The sequence below is a fragment of the Danio rerio genome, chromosome 5, assembly GCF_049306965.1.
Source record: "Danio rerio strain Tuebingen ecotype United States chromosome 5, GRCz12tu, whole genome shotgun sequence".
Taxonomy (NCBI): Eukaryota; Metazoa; Chordata; class Actinopteri; order Cypriniformes; family Danionidae; genus Danio; species Danio rerio.
The window spans coordinates 75,166,337-75,187,500 of record NC_133180.1 but is presented as its reverse complement, the minus strand read 5'-3'; the positions used below and the strand labels follow the sequence as shown (position 1 = coordinate 75,187,500).

General features: G+C 37.2%; 1 protein-coding gene across 5 annotated transcripts in view; it reads left to right on the top strand.

Annotated features, from left to right (window-relative positions):
- ganaba (glucosidase II alpha subunit a) overlaps positions 1-21,164 on the top strand; it is a 41,981-nt gene that overhangs the window by 12,705 nt on the left and 8,112 nt on the right. For all 5 annotated transcript variants that reach the window (XM_073949638.1, XM_009302024.4, XM_073949637.1 and 2 more), the window contains 13 exon segments: positions 373-430; positions 1,647-1,731; positions 1,842-1,938; positions 3,731-3,911; positions 6,626-6,746; positions 11,783-12,018; positions 12,951-13,077; positions 13,523-13,602; positions 18,073-18,213; positions 18,852-18,948; positions 19,274-19,375; positions 20,517-20,760; positions 21,075-21,139. In XM_073949638.1, the coding sequence (XP_073805739.1) occupies positions 373-430; positions 1,647-1,731; positions 1,842-1,938; positions 3,731-3,911; positions 6,626-6,746; positions 11,783-12,018; positions 12,951-13,077; positions 13,523-13,602; positions 18,073-18,213; positions 18,852-18,948; positions 19,274-19,375; positions 20,517-20,760; positions 21,075-21,139 (1,634 nt within the window).

Genomic DNA, 21,164 nt, shown 5'->3' with positions numbered 1-21,164 from the left:
CACATCATGTTTTATTCTAAGGAATGTTTCATTAAATTATAGTCATTTTAACTATTTAATAATCCGGCATTGGAGTCAGAATGTGAAAACTCATAGCCTTAATAAATAATAATACATGTTAACAAGGTAAAGAGTATTGTTCATGTGTTGACAGGCCTAATGAGAATCACATTGCATTTGTGATTTCTTTTATTTAATAATTTATTTTTAATGCATGAATTCAAAGTGATACACTATAGTGCAAATATTATATTGTTCTGATTGTCAGTGTGTTATATTGGTGGCCACGCTTTAAAACTTCCTTTTGCTTTTGTTTTACTAATTCTTTTAACACCAAGTCTTTATATTAATACAAAAATATCTGCTTTACAGCAACAGCGAGTCTGAGGAAACCACAGGACAGCAGAAAGAGGAGCAGCCAACCAGTGAGGTGTGTGTGTGTGTGTGTGTGTGTGTGTGTGTGTGTGTGTGTGTGTGTGTGTGTGTGTGTGTGTGTGTTTTACTAATAGCATATTAGAATCTGGTAGTAGTTTATTCATTCTTTCATTTCTTTTGCCTCAGTCTCTTATTTATCAGGGGTCGCCACAATATAATGAACCGCCAACTATCTCAACAAATGTTTCCAGTACTAGGAAACAGCCATACGTACTCATTCACACACACACACTCATACACTACGGGCAATTTAGTTCATGCATTTCACCTAAAGCGCATGTGTTTGGACTGTGGGGGAAACCAGAGCACCCAGAGAAAACCCACGCCAACACGGCGAGAACATGCAAACTCCACACAGAAATGCCAACTGACCCAGCCGGGACTCGAACTAGTGACTGTCTTGCTGTGAGGCGACAGTGCTACCCAGTGCGCCACTGCACCACTATTATTATTACATTTTTTAATATTATATATATATATAAAATAGATTTACTGCGTTTTATTTTATTTTTGTATTTTTTATTATTATTATTATTTATTTTTTATTTTAATTTTTTTCAAATTGTATTTATTTATTTTTATTTATATTTATTATTTATTTATTTTTTTATTATATTATTTTTTTTTATTTTTATTTTATTTATTATTATTTTTTATGTGTTTTATATATTTATATATATATATATATATATATATATATATATATATATATATATATATATATATATATATATATATATATATATATATATATATAGCAACATGAGTTTAATTTCACCAGATTATTTAAATAGCTCTATTTGGAGCGATTCCATTAATTTAAATCGGCTGTGATGTTCAGGTCCTTTTCTGTTGAGTGGATCTGCATAAATTAAGCAAAACTATATCAATAAACAGTGCTTTATGGTTTTCTGGGGAATCTAACAGTATTCAAATGCAAAAAATTGAAGAATCAAATGTAAAACCCCACGGTCATCATTGTATTAATAATAAAAAATAATTTTGATCTCTAATAAATCTAATCCTGCGATTATTAGGTTACTCGATGCACAAACAATATATTGCTCAGCCCTAATGGGAACTTTATAATGCAGATTCTTTGGACCTAGCTAGTGTACTGTGTTCAGGATATGCTTGATATATTTGTACAAATACAAACTGGCTTCCTTTTGTTGTAGTGGATTATAATTTTTAAGAATTGTATGTTTTAGGATGGACAAATAAAAGAAGAAGAGGAGGAGAAACCGGGCATGTGGGAGGAAACCTTCAAATCTCATAGTGATTCAAAACCCAATGGTACGTTGACATGTTATTTGACGTTTTCTATTTGATTCTATATCATGTCATGTAGTAATGCAGTCATGTTTAACCTTTTTTTGTCTTCTGTAATCTTCATTTCATTTCAGGTCCGTCATCTATTAGTTTAGATTTTTCTCTGCCGGGTGTGGAGCATGTGTACGGCATTCCCGAACACGCAGACACACTCAGACTGAAGAGCACAGAGTGAGTTACACAAATTGTTCTTAATTACTGCAATGATCTGGGGTCTCATTTAGGGCTGCATGATACTGGACAAATCTAAAACTGCAAATTTTTTTTATTCTGCAATATACACTTCCTGACTAAAGTCTTGTCATGGATTCCAGTTGTAAGAGCAACCAATAATAACTTAACTTCTAGTTGATCATTTAGAAAGAAGGTGGATTTGTCTGATGAAGCATCTGTTGAGCTGCATCTCAATCATCACAAACACTGTAAAAGAGTAGCGAGCTGAAATAGTCCAGTCTGGAGAGAACAAGTGCTTGAACAAGGAGTCGAGCTACATGTTGTAGAGTGCAAATCTTCACGATCGAGCAGTTCTAGAGATGTGGTCAGAGTTAAATAAAAAAAAAAGGAGATAAAGAGATAAAATAAGAGATAAATAAAATCAGTTGTTCACTATATTTCCTTGCATTTTGTTTTCGTAATCAAGCTTAAAGGGCCATGAATCCCCCTCGTTTCAGCAGGGTGTTTTCACAGCTCTACTTTGGAAAAAGTCAGAAAAGTGGGCGTGTCCAGCTCTGTTTAGGGGGGAGTGTCGGAGGAACTAAAGTGGCATGGTGTGGGAGTGTCTATTTGGGCACGCTCGAGTTTCAGTCAAAATACTCACACGCAGTAGAAAGTGATGGTGTTTAACCTACATGGACATCTGTAGTCGAATTATTTGCCAGATTATTAAATGGTGGACTTTAACTGCAGTTTGGCTCTTTCATTCAGGCAATTCATTCATGCCCCTCGCGACAAACGAGATATTTGATTCGAGGAGCTGCTCTAAGTGTGTATTTTTCATGCAATGTTTGATACCGCACGGCGAATGAGAGAAAAAAAACCTCCGTATTTTCCGGAAACTTAGATGCACACGGCAGGTAGCGTCAGAAAGCCGCGTGTGTTATTCCGGTCACAAAATGCGGTAAAAACCCTACACGAGGTTAAAGTTTGGTTGTGGTGCTAACATGTTACAGTGCAATAGTTAACTAAGTTCGATACGAACAAACTGAATAAACAAAGAGCACTGGTCGCTCACTTACCAAATCTGTAGAAACAGGACAATCACCAGCAACTAGAGCCGCGTCATTATGAAGAGAATACTACAAGCGTATCCGATCTCGGCATTTGCAGATGAGAAAAGCTCTCAGGTAGGCAATAATCCTCCTTAGACACGTAAGTTATTGTTGTCGAGCGTCGCGTACACTGTTAATCCACACGTGACTCCAGATGAGCTCTCACAGAGAGAAAAAGAAAACGAAACTTAACGGCAGCAAACTATAAAAGCAACACTTCACACTTGTTTTGCCAACACAACGTGGCGTCTCTGTCGTGTAAACACAGCAATGAATATTAATGAAGTTGCACAATAGAGCGCCCTGATTGGTTTGAACCAAGCTTTACTCATGCATTAATGCATCACACTGTAGGACGTAATAAGACACACTCTGGCACAGACGTCCAGTCTGCACGCTGGAATAAACGCTATTATGTCATGACCGTGACGCAGCTTCAAAAATTAGTTTCAAACCGGAAGTACGAATTTGCTTGAAATAACGCAAAAACAACCAATTTACAGTTTTTAGTGAAATATAGGTGTCCTCATAGTGTTTATAGCAGTGTGGGACACATATACCACTGTCAACAGCTCAAAACATGTGTTTTGGTGTTTCGTGACCCTTTAAGATCTTTTAACCAGGATTGAAGTTTATTGACTTGTATAGAAGAGATATCAGTTATTGAATCGACCATGATGTTTTCTTCGCTTCAGAAATTCAGACCCTTATCGGCTGTACAACCTGGATGTCTTTCAGTATGAGCTGCACAACCCAATGGCTCTTTACGGGGCCGTTCCTGTCCTCATTTCTCACAGCACTGAGCGCACCATGGGCATCTTCTGGCTCAACGCCGCAGAAACATGGGTGGATATCAGCTCAAACTCTCCAGACACGGTGAGTCAACCTGATATGATATAGCACACTGTTTTAACACGTTTAACATGTTACCAATGTGGTTACAACTAGAGGTGTGAACCTATACTGGTCTCACGGTTCGGTTACGATTATCATGCCATCGATTCGGTTCAATTCGATATCTCGGTGCATCACGGTGCATTGACGATGCTTTCCATATACAGTGTTATATTTTAGGGGGGAGGCTATAACATGCTGTCTGTATAAACACACAGACACACAGCACCACACTGTCTCTCATTCAACACACATTCACAAACATAGACAGCATCAAACAAACAAACACGCACACACACAAACAAACAAACACACTTAAGCCCTTGCAACAGGGAGAGTTCGCGCTGAGCGGAGCAGAAAAACGAAAAAAAAAACCCCGAACAAAATAAGCACTTTTCCGACGGTCCCTTACTGAGAGCTCCTCTCAGTGCGAGCTCAGCCGTCTAAAGTAAACGCAGACTGCGAGGGCTTAAACGGAGCAGTGCTCGTAATGTCGAGCGAAAAAAAAGAAAGACAGCTGTGAAACATAACCAGCTTTGTCTTTCTGTAGGAAACACACTTTAGATCTTTTAAGGGTAAGCGTTTTTTGAGTTATTGCCGTCTATAACTGAAAGTGTGTCAGGAAAATCGAAAACAAAACCAACTGAACCACGCTCATTTCTGGCGCCCCACTGGATATACAGCGCCCTAAGCATTTGCCTATAGTGCCTATGCCACGGGCCGGCCCTGAGTTGGCTCCTGTGTGTTGTAAATACCGGCGCTCACCTCCCTCGCGACCGAGCGCATAGGAGATAAATGACGTCAGTACATAACAATCGGTTATGGTTATTACTGAATCGATACCGAATTGTCTGCGTCTGCATCGTGGTGCACCGAAGAAACAATTAATTTCGACACCCCTAGTTACAACATGCCAAAACATGCTTACAGGGTGTTTCTACATGCTAGAGACAGACTTGTTTAGAAGTATTTCTAGCATGATTCAGTTTTAAGATTGATAGACAAAACATATCAGAAAGTCTTTCAGTGCTATTATTTGCTTATACAGTGGAGGACATGAGTATTGAGCATGCCATTATTTTTCTTAGAAAACATTTCTAAAGGTGCTGTTGACTTGAAATTTTTACCGGATGTTGGTAACAATCAAAGAAATCTATGGCCCCGTTTACACTAGTGCGTTTTAGTTTTAAAGCCCATAAGTTTTGCTACGGTTACGCCATCCGTCCACACTACGCCGGAGTTCTCGAGCGCCGAAAACAGAGCTTTTCGAAAACGCTGGAGAGGCCGTTTTCATTCTGAAACGCTGCTGCTCCGTCTCAGTGTGGATGGGGAAAGACGGAGACATCTGAAAACGGAGGCGGGGCTGCAAACGTTCGCCTATCTGATTGGGGCTTTTCCTCAATATTAAGTAGCCTAACACACACAGTTCAGTCTCGCATCCTCTTCTTGTAAGTTAAGACTTCGCAAGTTTGATCAAGGCTGCAGTTTCCCCCTTCTCAGTTTGATATGGAAAACATACCGAGGACACGGGTAAATCTTCACAGGGAACAGTGTACTTTATAACTTCATTCACATCACCTTGGCTACGTTGTTTCACTTTCTCAACAATAAAATGTAAACATGATTTAAGGAACTGCCTATTTTCTTTTTAATATTAGAAAACTTAACAGACAGCAGAAATGTTGAGGCGTTGTGCTGCATATATGAGCGTCATCTTCACTGTGTGGATATTAATAACAAAACGGAGCCGATAACAACTGCCTCCTTTCAATTTCAGTAAAAATACGAAACGCACCCTCTCTTTTGCTGAATATCAGTTTTAATAATCGATAATTATAAAAGTATAACATACAATAAGTTTATACATTGTAGAAAATAAAGGCAAGCGATCAGTCAATGTACCTGGATTAATCATTAACTTATCTTTGCGCTTGACCAAAACATGTTTCCCGTGAACAAGTAACTTAATAGATTCCAATGACCAACGTCAGGGAATATGTCGTTAGATAAAGACAACAACATGAATGAAATATCACGTTTAATAAATATAGTGAGATTAGATCCAGCGGGAGATGCTTGATCAGCAGTCCGAATGCAGAGCTCTCATCTGGGTAGAAATGCTGGAGCGCTTGCCCGAGAGTGTGTGTGGTCACGTGATGTGCGTTTTCAGAGTTCTGGTGTGGACGGAGAGCAGTTCAGAAACGCTGGGTAAAACGCGAGTGTGGACGCGGATCGTTTTCATTCTACAACGCCGTTTTAAAACTAAAACGCACTAGTGTAAACGGGGCCTATATATGCCACGAACACACAACTAAGTCATTTAGAAATAAAGGTATATGTTATAAAATGAAAGGACAGGTGGGAAAAGCTATTGAACACATGAAGAAAGGGAGGTGTAGAAAGGCAGTGAAAGCCCAGACAGCAGCTGAAATCTCTCAGTAGTTCTTCAGCAACTGTTGACGAAGATTTTTTTTTATTCTCTGTTTGAAGTAATCTCGAAGTTCATATTCTTAAAGTATGTCTGACCCGAATCCAATCGAGAATACGAAATAAAGCTGAGATTTGATAGACGAGATCCACAGAACCATCAAGATTTTGACACACTGTTGAAGTCTGTGAGAAACTCACACCTGAGCAACGCATGTGACTTCATTGTTCATCAGACAATGTTTGTGAAAATGCTGGACTTTGTGCAGGTGTCTAGTGACGCTCCTCAGACGAATGTCCGCTGGGTTTCTGAGAGCGGTATTATTGATGTCTTTATCATGCTGGGACCAAAACCTGCAGATGTCTTCACTCAGTACGCCTCACTTACAGGTACGCAAACACACTAGTTAAATTCAATTCAATTCTAGTGTATTTGTATAGCGCTTTATACAATAGTGATTATTTCAAAGCAGCTTTACGAACTGCGCACATTATTACATTACAATCAAATTCAGAAAGGTTAAGGTCATTAATTACCATAGATTTATTAGTTACTAATAACTTTAATTAATGAACGAGTAAGTTATAGCTTTTAACAGTTAAGGTTATTATATATAAACCTAGTTAACCTGCAGTTATATAGCATATAGGTGATGTCTATGTGTACAAAGTGCCACGGCACAGTTAAAAAATGTATGATTTCAATGTATTTATCATTATATATTCAATTTAAAAGCACCATTCCCTTGGTCTGAGTGAACTACAACTCCGTTGCTTACTCATGTATTTCAAAACCGTATGGTACATGTATTTTTGCATACATTTTTACATACTGTTTCCTACTCTTAAATCTCATTCATAGATTTTCATATATAGTTAGTACATGCATAAACAAAAAATTGGGAACACTTTCTATGAAGCCTGTGTTTGCATTATTTTAAAGGGCCATGAATCCCCCTCGTTTCAGCAGGGTGTTTTCACACCTCTACTTTGGAAAAAGTCAGAAAAGTGGGCGTGTCCAGCTCTGTTTAGGGGGGAGTGTCGGAGGAAGAAAAGAGGCTTGGTGTGGGAGTGTCTATTTGGGCGCGCTGAATTTCAGAGTCAAAACACACAACCACAGCGCACAATGTGACTGTGTTTACATGGACATCTGTAGTCGAATTATTTGCCAGATTATTAAATGGTGGACTTTAACTGCAGTTTGGCTCTTTCATTCAGAGAATTCATTAATGTCCCTCCCGACAAACGAGATATTTGATTCGAGGAGCTGCTCTAAGCGTGTGTTTTTCATGCAATGTTTGATACCCCACGGCGAATGAGAGAAAAAAACCCCTCAGCATTTCCCGGAAACTTAGATGCACACGGCAGGTAGCGTCAGAAAGCAGCTTGTGTTATTCCGGTCACTAAATCCAACACGAGGTTATAGTTTGGTTGTAACTGTTAGTGCTAACTTGTTTACACTCGTTGCAATAGTTTGTTTGAGACGAATAAAATACGAACTGAATAAACAAAGAGCACTGGTCGCTCACTTACCAAATCTGTAGAGACAGGACAATCCACAACAACTAGAGCCGCATCTTTATTATAAGGAGACTACAAGCGAATCCGGATCTCAGCGTTTGCAGATGAGAACAGCTCTCAGGTAAACAATAATCCTCCTTAGACACGTAAGTTATTGTTGTCGAGCGTCGCGTACACTGTTAATCCACACGTGACTCCAGATGAGCTCTCACAGAGAGAAAATGAAAACAAAACTTCACTGCAGCAAACTATAAAAGCAACACTTCACACTTGTTTTGCCAACACAACGTGGCGTCTCTGTCGTGTAAATACGGTGACACTAATGAATATTAATGAAGTTGCACAATAGAGCGCGCTGATTGGTTTGAACCAAGCCTTACTCATGCATTAATGCATCACACTGTAAGACGTAATAAGACACACTCTGGCACAGACGTCCAGTCTGCACGCTGGAATACACGCTATTATCTCATGACCGTGACGCAGCTTCAAAAATTCGTTTCAAACCGGAAGTAAAAATTAGCTTGAAATAACGCAAAAACAACCAATTTACACTTTTTAGTGAAATATAGGTGTCCTCATAGTGTTTATAGCAGTGTAGGACACATATACGACTGTCAACAGCTCAAAACATGTGTTTTGGTGTTTCGTGACCCTTTAAATATTTTTATTGCATTTTTTTCCCCAGATAATATACAAAACTTATAAATGTATATGAAAAATAGAAGTCCTATCAGCAAAAAGATAATAATAATAATAATAATTTTTATTTGTATAGCGCCTTTCCAGAGCTCAAGGACACTTTACAAGGAATGCAACCAAAAGATAAACAAACATACATGAGGTCAAATATAACAAACTTGAATAACACAAACAAGACCTAAGAGGCATATGAGCAGGGTAGTGGTGGATCAGATTAAGGGGTCAGTTTGGCAGATCAGATGCGAAGCATTCAGAAAATAAGTGAGTCTTAAGTAAGGATTTGAATTCAGAGATATTATTAGCAGAGCGGAGTGAGTGTGGTAAAGAGTTCCAGAGTTTGGGTGCAATAACACTAAATGATCACAGCAAGAAGGCCAGAGTCAGCAGACCGTAGAGAGCGAGTTGGGGTGTAGGGGACAAGCATGTTGCAGAGATAGGAGGGTGCAAGGTTATTTAAGGATCTAAATGCAAGGAGGAGAATTTTGAATTTAATCCGGTATGCAACCGGGAGCCAATGAAGATCATACAAGATTGGGGTTATGTGAGCCGAACGTTTGGTATGAGTGAGTATTCTATATATATTATTTGTATATATATTGTATTGTATATAGTATTTGATATATATATCAAATATATAGCAACTAAAACAAGAAAACTGTAGAACTCTTAAATCCAACATACACTTTTCTACCCCCTTCTAAGCACCATCACTCCCATCTTCCACCCCTCCCTATTTTCTGTTACCTTTTAATAAGTACACAAAGATGAATCAAGAGACAGATAAATAAATAATAAGCCAATTGAATAAATGCATAAATAAATAAATAAAAAGATACAATAAATATATGGGTAAATATAGAAGAGGAAAATGTAAAGTAAATGCTAAAAGTCTCTTTCTCCCTTTTGAAATTCTACACTGCAAAAAATGCTTTTCTTGCTTAGATTTTTGGTCTTGTTTCTAGTCTAAATATCTAAAATTTCTTATATCAAGAAGCATTTTCTAGACAAGCAAAACATATAGGCTTGTTTTGAGAAATAAAATGCCAATATTAAGTTAGTTTTTCCTTAAAACAAGTAAAATAATCTGCCAATGGGGTAAGCAAATTAATCTTGTTTTTTCTTTTGACGTAAGAATATTTTAGCTTACCCCATTGGCAGATTATTTTGCTCGTTTTAAGGAAAAACTCACCTAATTTTGGCATATTATTTCTGAAAACAAGACTATGTTTTTCTTGTCTAGAAAATGCTTCTTGATTTAGGAATTTTAAGATATTTGGACTAGAAACAAGACAAAAAAATCTAAGTAAGAAAAGCATTTTTTGCAGTGTAAGGAACAATAGCTCCTCCCTAATTGACTGATAGCTCCACCCCTAAGGAAAATAGCTCCACCCTAAATGACTGATACTTCCTCCCTAAATGACTGATAGTTCCGCCCTTAAGGACTGTTAACTCCTCCCTAAATGACTGAGAGCCCCACCCTAAATGACTGCTAGCTCTGTCCTAAATGAGTGAAAGTTCCACCCTAAATGACTGATAACTACACCCTAAAAAACTAATTGCTCCAGGCCTAAATGACTGATAGCTCCACCCCTACACTGCAAAAAATGCTTTTCTTGCTTAGATTTTTGGTCTTGTTTCTAGTCTAAATATCTAAAATTTCTTATATCAAGAAGCATTTTCTAGACAAGCAAAACATATTGTCTTGTTTTGAGAAATAAAATGCCAATATTAAGTCAGTTTTTCCTTAAAACAAGTAAAATAATCTGCCAATGGGGTAAGCAAATTAATCTTGTTTTTTCTTTTGACGTAAGAATATTTAGCTTACCCCATTGGCAGATTATTTTGCTCGTTTTAAGGAAAAACTCACCTAATTTTGGCATATTATTTCTGAAAACAAGACTATATGTTTTTCTTGTCTAGAAAATGCTTCTTGATTTAGGAATTTTAAGATATTTGGACTAGAAACAAGACAAAAAATCTAAGTAAGAAAAGCATTTTTTGCAGTGCAGTCAGCAGGTCCTGAAATGTTAAGGTTCTCAATGACAGACAGTATGGTAGTCTTTCATCATCAGTGATCCTTTAAAACAATGTTTCAGTTTCTCAAGACAGATGCATTGTAGACCCTCTTTAATCCAGTGTTCTGATGATGGAGGGGACACGTTTCAATTTAAGGAGAGTTGCACGTCTTGCGAGCAAGGCGGTAAAGGCAATGACGCAGCGTGTTGGTGTTTGTGTAGTTGGGGTAGGAAGATAACTAAAAGGACAGTCAGAGGGTCAGGAGACTTGAGAAAGAATAAAAAAAATATTAGACTAATAGTTTAATAATTTTGAACATTACTGTAAAGCATTATAATTTCATAATCTATCTGGTACGGGTATTTATAATGCATAATAATGTGTATAATTCCTTATAAACAACCTTATGATAAATAATCATAATTACAAATAAACAAGTGTTCGTTATTCACTGTAATGCATGCATGTGTGTTGCATATGTATATTTGCTTCTTTTCAGAATAAGAACACAAATAAGCATGTAAAATCACATGCACTTGTGTTCAAAAACATCAAAATACAGTAGACCATGTTGGATAAAAGCATTTTGATATAATTTCTAGTGTCTTTGTGTCTATAATGCTACCTTCTAAATGCTTTTCTCCTACATGGGTAATGAATTTGGTAAAACCAAATGCTATTTTATTATTAGTAAAATTCAGAAATGATGTAGCATTGTTTAATTGTGATTTAATTGTTGTGAAAAATTTGTATATATATTTTTTTATTAGATTTTTCATGATAATGTACTTATGATGCATTATAAATAGAGTCTCTATATAGTCATGACATCACCAGACAAGCAGTAAATACTAGTGGTATAATAATGTTGGTCACACTTTATTGTAATGTACAATTCACGCTATTAACAAACCATTAAGTAAAACTTTTAACCCAATAAAGTACCAATTTGCAGCTTATTAATAGTTATTAAGGTGTTAGTTGGGTTTAGGGTATTGGGTAGGCTTAGGGATGTAAAGTAAGATCACAGTTTATACGTTCTAATAAACAGTTAATATCTTAATAATATGCCAGTAGGAAATGGTCTGAATTTATTTAACCTAAAATGTTACCATAATGTTTATTCTCTGCTTATTTTAAGTGGTTTCCTTTACTCGTAAATGTGGGGATGTTGTTTTTTCCATCAGGCACGCAGTCTTTTCCTCCTCTGTCGGCGCTGGCGTATCATCAGTGCCGCTGGAACTATAATGATCAGGAGGACGTAAAGGCTGTGGATCAGGGCTTCGATGAGCACGACATCCCGTATGACTTCATCTGGCTGGACATTGAACATGCGGATGGAAAACGCTACTTCACCTGGGACCCCATCAAATTCCCTACACCTAAAGACATGCTGAAGGGGCTGATGGACAAGAGACGCAAGGTTTGTGTGTGTGTGTGTGATGACAATTAAGCCCTGTGAGTTATGCAACTAAAAAGTATACACATAGCGTAACGCATAACGTGTATAAGATAGTGTGTGTGTAAATGAGCAATATCACACTTGTAGCGATGCAATGTGGCTTTATATCGGCACTGGTGGAAGGCCAGTGGGACTTGGTGTTTCACCAGTGCTGATATATAGCCACATCACACTGCTACAAGTGTGATACTGCGTTTATACAACAGTTCGACGGCATGATCGTGTATATAAAAAAGAAAACCAAACACGGAGAGTCTCAAAACCCTGTTGTATGCGGAACTACTTTCTTCCGCCATTCATTCACACGTCAAACGCGCAAAACGCCATTCGCGTGTACCGCGCCATTCACATCGAACAGTTCGTGTCATTCATGCCGCGCCATTCGTGCGTATCACGCTGCAGGATGTCTATTTGCGCATTTACATTAACTTAACATGTAAATCACCCGCGCTTGATGCGCATTCTGCGTCTGGTGTGAGCGCAGCATCATGCATCCAATCTCGAGCATTTTACTATCCTATCAAAAACCAATGAAAAAATTAAGTCCCACATTGTTTTGTTTTCCCCATTTCTAGTTTTATTGATTCAAAATGGCACTTTTCACACCATATTTCAGCATTTAAATCTGATTAGTGACATCTTCTATTTCACGGCAACATTTAATGTCAAATTGCAAGCTACTAAAAATCCTGGAAGTAATCCATGCTCTCAATGTAACAGTATGCAGTAAAATCATCGAGATAATCACTCAAATTACCCTAATATGTCATTATGCTTATGAATTTTATTGCTACTAAATAAGCCGTTTATATAGTTTAAAACATTTAAGCATTCAGCGAGTAACTCAGTTTAAAATGTTGTATTAAATCTTGATGTTGTGTTTGTGTCCTCAGCTAGTGGCCATTGTGGATCCTCACATTAGGGTGGACAGCGGCTACAGGATTCACAACGAGATCCGCTCCAAGAACTTTTATGTCAAGAACAAAGATGGAGGAGACTATGAGGGCTGGTGTTGGCCAGGTGTGTACACTTACGTTTAGTCATTTAGCTAACACTTTTTTTTTTGTTAAGCGATTCAACAAAATGAAATGGTAAGGAACTGTTAGAGCTCAGAGAATTAAGTGCTAGAGTAAGGAGGGGGGAGTGTTTTTATTTTTATAGAGAGAGATTAGTGTTTCTACTGGTGGTTTGTCAAGCCCACTCGCCACTGTGAAGCTCACTTCATAAATGCACAATGGATTTTTTTAGATATTGATTAATTTTAAGAGTGTCAGGTCTAAAACAAGTGTCAGTTATTGAGATGAGAGAGTGTGTTTTCTACAGGTGGTTTGTCAAGCCCACTCACCTGTGTGAGGCTTACTCAGAACCGCATAATGTTTTGAGGCTGTGGTGTTGTTTGATGTGGTATATGCTCACCTGTTGACATCAATGTGAAACTGCTGAAATGCTCTGTTTTCCTCTGAAGGTAATTCAGGCTATCCTGACTTCACTAACCCGGAGATGAGAGCGTGGTGGGCCAGCATGTTTGCCTATGACCAGTATGAGGTGTGATATTTTTTTACCTACCTACCTACCTACCTACCTACCTACCTACCTACCTACCTACCTACCTACCTACCTACCTACCTACCTACCTACCTACCTACCTACCTACCTACCTACCTACCTACCTACCTACCTACCTACCTACCTACCTACCTACCTACCTACCTACCTACCTACCTACCTACCTACCTACCTACCTACCTACCTACCTACCTACCTACCTACCTACCTACCTACCTACCTACCTACCTACCTACCTACCTACCTACCTACCTACCTACCTACCTACCTACCTACCTACCTACCTACCTACCTACCTACCTACCTACCTACCTACCTACCTACCTACCTACCTACCTACCTACCTACCTACCTACCTACCTACCTACCTACCTACCTACCTACCTACCTACCTACCTACCTACCTACCTACCTACCTACCTACCTACCTACCTACCTACCTACCTACCTACCTACCTACCTACCTACCTACCTACCTACCTACCTACCTACCTACCTACCTACCTACCTACCTACCTACCTACCTACCTACCTACCTACCTACCTACCTACCTACCTACCTACCTACCTACCTACCTACCTACCTACCTACCTACCTACCTACCTACCTACCTACCTACCTACCTACCTACCTACCTACCTACCTACCTACCTACCTACCTACCTACCTACCTACCTACCTACCTACCTACCTACCTACCTACCTACCTACCTACCTACCTACCTACCTACCTACCTACCTACCGTTGATTTGTTTTTTAAATTAGATTCTTTACCAGTAAATTGTCTATGTTATGGTAATGTGTGTTGTGATTGTGATGCATTGTGGGAGACACTCGAAAACAAGGTGGTACATCTCAAGGGGTTAATTCCGATATATAAAACGTAAACAAAGGTTGCTCTCACCATAAAACATATTTTATTAGCATGTGAAAGTACCATTGAAAAAGATTTTTATAATGAAAACTCGGATGTTTTTAGGGTGCACTCACAGTGTGCTATCTGAAGCGTGCCCGGGCGCATTTTCTGGTTCGTTTGACAACTGTGAGTGTTCTGAATCAGGCCCAGGCGCGGTTTAGTTAGCTGGACCTGGCCAAATTGGAAGAGGTGTGCCAGAGCGAGGCGAGTTTGGGTTTTGGTGCGGTAAGCGCAAAGTGCGCCTGAGCGTGAAACTGTCATAGTTTATTAAAAACACAAACCCCTCGCTGCACCTTTAACAAACCTCCCAACACCTGCAGCACGAGGACTTTATGATCATTTATGAGTGTCAAAAGTGGCTAACAATCTAACTAAAGAAATCTCCTCGGTGCAGAGCGAGAGCGCTTCTCTTCCTGTTAAGCCTTATTCACACTACAAGCGATTTGCAGCAGCAAAGCGACGGGCGACCACTCATTTCAATGGAGAGCGAGCAACTTCCGGCGACTACCATCTATGCAAGCGACCGTTGTGACCAGGTGGGCGTGTCTAGTGACAATTCCTTTAACTTTATGCAAATGAAGAGCGACAGCCAATAGGAGCAGCAGTAGAGCTCACGTCATCCTCTCGCAGTTCGCTCAGAGTCCGGCTGTATTCGTGCTGTATATACCTACACACCTCTGCGTTTGAAGCAGGTCGCCACCCAGAGCGACAGGCAGCTATTAAGTCACTGCTGGTGTGAATGAGGCACTAAACTGAACATTCCTATCATCAGTGACTACATTCACATGGACATCAGTAATCGAATTATCTGCCCTAATCTAATTAAGATAAGTAGAAGATTAAGGGGTTTACGTGAGTTGCTTTTTGAACGTTTCCTTCATGATCCCGTTTTACATGTTATTCACCTTATTCTCCGCCGATGAGCGGGCGCTGCCATTTGAATCTTTTTGTCTCGAGACTTCCGCTCTCTTTCACTTCCATTCATTTTTTGATGTTAAAAACTGCTTGTTACGCTGCTTAATGTTGCAATTGGATATTTTCTTATTATATTATTCTACTTGGTCTGTGTAGTCATGCAAACATTTGTTTGTAGAGCAAGTAGTTTGACCATTTTCTGCCGTTTATTATTCTTTGTCATTTCTCCCATAGGTGACTGAATCGGAAGTTCTAAGGCAGGGGTGTCAAACTCAATCCCTGGAGGGCCGAAGCCCTGCACAGTTTAGTTCCAACCCTGCTCCAACACACTTACCTGTAGGTTTCAAACAAGCCTGAAGGACTCAATTAGTTTGATCAGGTGTGATAAGGGTTGGAACTAAACTGTGCAGAGCTGCGGCCCTTTTGGAACTGAGTTTGACATCTGTTTTCTAAGACAATTGCGAAAACAGGCACACTTCCGCATCTTAGAATAAGGTCAATAGCACATACTTAGATTAACGCCATTGCGTCACCGCGCTATCAACATTTCCTAACTACTGCCATTTCCCTTAACTTGGCTAAAAATGAGGTCTGATATGCCTTTTTATTTTCACTATCCAATCAGAACCGACCTTCGGGTCACTCGGAAGACGGTAAAATTATGTATTTGTGTTGCTTTCTCTTCGCTGATAAGATATACAGCCATGTGTGCCGTTCCTGCAGGCGATACTTTCAGGTTTCCTCCCACTGCAGCCTCGCTTTCGCTTTTAAAATGGCGGCCACATGAAATCAGTCCATAGCCGTAAGCAAGGGCATAGGTTTGCGCTTGACATTGGTGGGGACGAGTCACCCCCGCCAAGAATGAATATTGTTTATATATATATATATATATATATATATATATATATATAATTTTTTTTATATACATGTTGCTATTTATTATTTAACTGCTATTAAAATGTATTATTAAGTAATCCTATTTTCTAACAATTTATTAAGTTAAATTAAATAGTCATGCGTGTAGCCAAGTGGGGTCAGGTGGTTTGAAAGACCAAAAGTTGGATTACTATTATTATGTTTGAATTTATCTTATTATTCAAATGGACAAATTCTCACTGAGGAAGGTTGAATGCGCTGGCCAGTTTGTTATTTGCCTGTAGGCTTCAGTTTTTAATTTAAATCAAGTTAACAGATTTCCCAAAGAAAATTATAATTATAAAATCGTATTTAAAAAAATAAGTATACTTACATATTTGAAGAGTTTAGATGCAAAAACCTCTAAATGCCATTTAATATTTTCTTCTAAAATGAGCATTTTTCTCCAACTCCTGTGTGTGGACACAGTGATTTTACTTTTATAGTGACAAATATGTTATTTTCATTGTCTTTAAAGTGAAAAAACTGAACATAAATATACAAGGCTGAGAAAAATGCTCATTTTACATGGCATTTAGAGGTTTTGGCATCTGTACTCTTCATTTCTTTATTCTAAGAATTTAAAGTCCTAATTTCTTGTTCAAAGTATTTTTATTATTTATAAAACTGTAATAAAACTTACAGTTTAAACGTGTAAATAAAGCAATTTGACAAAATGGTAGGAAATAGTTTTGGTACATCAAAAAGTGTAGTTATAATAACTATCCAACAAGATTATCCAGCAAAAATTAGTTGTTAATATGTCACTAAAATGTTAGATTTATACCTCAATTAAACAGAAAATCAGGTGAATAACTGCAAAAAGGTTCAGTTTTTCAGAAAACAAATAATCCCTTTTAATAAGCTGGATACAGGCCTGAAAGTGTTATGTTAAAATAATGTTTATTAACTGATAAAGAGAGAGCTTAATGAAGACTTTCGTTCATTTTTCGTACAAATTAAACATGTCTCATAGTATTATTAAAAGATGGAGCACAGGCTGTAGTTTTTCTGACAAATTGTTTCACCTGAACTTGGAGATGTTACTCTAAGAGATTAGGAGAACTGGCAGGTTCATATACGTTTACATGTAGGTGTTTATTATGCAGTTAGTTTTCAGGGAATATTGTTTACAGACTATATCAGTCTGTTTTAACATTCGACTGACCGTAAAAGCGGTGAAAACACCAGGGATAGCAGCATTATCGTGATGGACTCATTCAGTAGCGAACTTGAGTTTATGTGACTCACACTTTTTGTTGGAAAAAGCTCTTTATGTCCACCTCTTCTTGCTACCTCCATCCTCACTTATGTGTGTCTGTCATACACCTCACACACATCGGGAAATTCCCCCCCCCCCCCCCCCCCCCCCCGCGCAGTTGTTTTGGCGCTGTTTGTATCTGAAACTATAATCTGAAAGCAGCCACTCACATGACAGCAGGGAAAGGCACAGCCAATCACAATGTTCATATGTGTTTGGGGGCGGTGCGACTCGAGGAGAGAACGTGATTTAACCCTTTCAGCATGTCTAGGTTTATACTGACAGCGCGATGTTTTTAAGTGAATTAAATTATTGGTGGGGACATTTCAGTAGTTTGTGGATATTGTTGGGGACACGTCCACCCTAAATCTACGCCCCTGGCCGTAAGTTTCTGATGTGGCAAATAAATAAAAACACATGAATTATTTATTTTTGTGCAGGGCTCTATGGAGAATCAGTACATCTGGAATGACATGAACGAGCCGTCTGTGTTTAATGGGCCTGAGGTGACCATGCACAAAGATGCGGTTCACGGTGTCTGGGAGCACAGAGACGTGCACAACCTTTATGGCCTCTATGTGGTAAGAGAATTTTTCCTGCTATATTAAATATTAAAAGTTAATGTAATATGGAAAGATTACACTGAAAATCGACATTTTTAAAAGAGCTGTTCTCTCACTCAAGTGACTCTAAACCGGGGGTGTCCACACTCGGTCCTGGAGGGCCGTAGTCCTGCAAAATCTAGCTCCAACCTCAATCAGATCTAGCTAATCAAGCTCTCACAAGGCATTCTAGAAACATCCTTTCAGGTGTGTTAAAGCAAGTTGGAGCTAAATCTGCAGGACTGAGTCTGGACACCCCTGCCCTAAACTTTTAAGATTTTTTTTTTTGTTGTTGAATATAAAAGTATGTATCTAATAAATGTATGTTGGATTAAAGCAACCATCGACATCCACAGTAGAAACAAAAGGTACTATAGAAGTCATGATTCTGACATTCTTCAAAGTATCTTCCTTTGTGTTTAACTGAACAAAGAAACTGGTTTGATACGAGTGGACGGGGATTAAATGGTGACAGAATTTAAATTTTTATCGGGTGAACTATCTCTTTAAGGAGTGCTGGAATATGTCAAAACGGGAAGGAAAATATTATGCCTACTTTAAAGGACAGAGCGTGAAGTCTAATGTTGATCTTCTCAACTATATTTCTGTATCACCAGCAAAAGGCGACGTCTGAAGGCCTGATTCAGCGTTCTGGAGGAGTGGAGAGACCTTTCGTTCTGACCAGAGCATTTTTTGCTGGATCTCAGCGTTACGGTGAGAGACGTGCGATTAGATTTATTTATTTTTAAATTTAATTACAGTACCTGAATACTGTTAGACTTTACAATTGTAAAGTTTTCTGTAATATAATATTGATGTATGGTTTTGTTTATTATAGTTTATGCAGAAGCACTCCCCTATAGAATCATCCCATTCAATGTAAAATTTCGAATTCTTTCTTTATAGAGATATTCAGTCATCTGGGGAAATTCTATACATAATTCAGTGTATATCGCAGAATAAGACAATATAGCACTGTTATTTATTTCCAATATCGTGCAGCCCTAATTTGGTAGTGGTTTTTGTCTGTATGGCTCAGGTGCGGTGTGGACAGGAGATAATGCTGCTGAATGGGGTCATCTGAAGATCTCCATCCCCATGTGCTTGAGTCTGGGCTTAGTGGGCATCTCTTTCTGTGGAGGTCAGCTATTTACTAATCTGTAACCTTAAAGTGCTTGCTCATTTTAATTAAATGGAATTTTTCATGACGATTTTGTTTTTAATTTTTAATTAAAAAATATTATGTATATATTTTTTTATTTATATAATATTTCTTTACTTTTCTATTTATTTAAGAAATGTATTTTTATTTCTAATATATATTTTTATTAATTTTCATATATTATATATTATTTTATTTTTTATTTATATATTTAAAAAAAATATTTAAGTATATTTAATATTTTTACAATTATTTATTTAATATAATTATTTTTTATTTATATTTTATTTTGTTATATTTATTCACCTATTTTTTATTTATTTAATATATTTATTTATTTTTTATTTATATTATTTATTTTTACATTTTTATTTATCTATTTTACTTTTTTATTATTTAGGGTTAGGTTTACTAAATATATTTAGTTTTTATTAATATTATATTATTTTATTTATGTTTATTTATTTTATTTTGTTTATTTATTTTTTATTTATTCTATATATTTTATTTGTTATTTATATTTTGTATTTTTATTTTATCCATTTAAAATATTTTAGTTATTTAATACATTTATATTTAACTAAATAATTTTGTTTATTTATTTGATATATTTTATTGTTTTTTATTTATTTTATACATTTTTATTATTTTTTATATTTATTTTTATATTATATTATTTATTTTTATTCATTTTATATATGTTATTTTTTATTTATATTATGTATTTTTGCATTTTTTATCCATTTCATATATATTTTATTATTTATTTAAAACATTTATTTTTGTTTATATTATATTTTATTTATTTTGTTTATTTATTTTTTATTTATTTTATTCATTTTTTAGATTTATTATATTTATATTTTTTTCATGAAAATAATACTAGACTCAATATTTCTTCTCTTTTTTTTATGCAAGTGAGCATTAGAACACAATTTTACTGAATTATCTGCAGAATTTTATATTGTGTGCAGAAATTAAGGTTAAAACAAAACAAACCACAAAATGTTCAATTGCATCTTTGGAAATAAACTAGTTTAAGAATCTCTGAAATTAGCTTGAAATCTTTTCCTTTTGTCTCACATGCTGTTTTTTTGTCTCACATGCTGTTTTCCCTCAGCTGATGTTGGCGGTTTCTTTAAACATCCCAGTGCTGAGCTGTTGGTGCGATGGTATCAGGCTGGAGCTTATCAGCCATTTTTCCGTGCACACGCTCACATAGACACACCGCGCAGGGAGCCCTGGCTGTTCGGCCCAGAAAACACTGCCCTCATCCGGGAGGCGGTGCGCCAGCGATATGCCCTCCTGCCATACTGGTACCAGCTATTCTACAATGCACACAACACTGGACAACCTGTTATGAGGTAAGACAACAGTTTCTGAAATACTCAGAGCAGCCCATCTAGCACCAACAACCATGCCACATTCAAAGTCACTTAAATCCCCTTTCTTCCCCATTCTGATACTCAGTTTGAACTGCTGATTAGAAATGTGTGTTAACGAGCAGTTGGATAGGTGTACCTAATAAAGTGGCCGATGAATGTATATTAAATGCTACAAAAATGACCCTTAAAACCAAACTATTGGGCAATCATCATGTTCCTTCAGTTAAATAAAAAAAAATTACATCTTTTTAAGTTTTGGTTCTCAAACAGTGTTAATTAAACTCTTTTCTTAGACCTCTGTGGGTAGAATATCCTGCCGAGGTCATCACTTTCTCAATTGAGGATGAGTACTTGATTGGTGAGGGTTTTCTATATATATTATT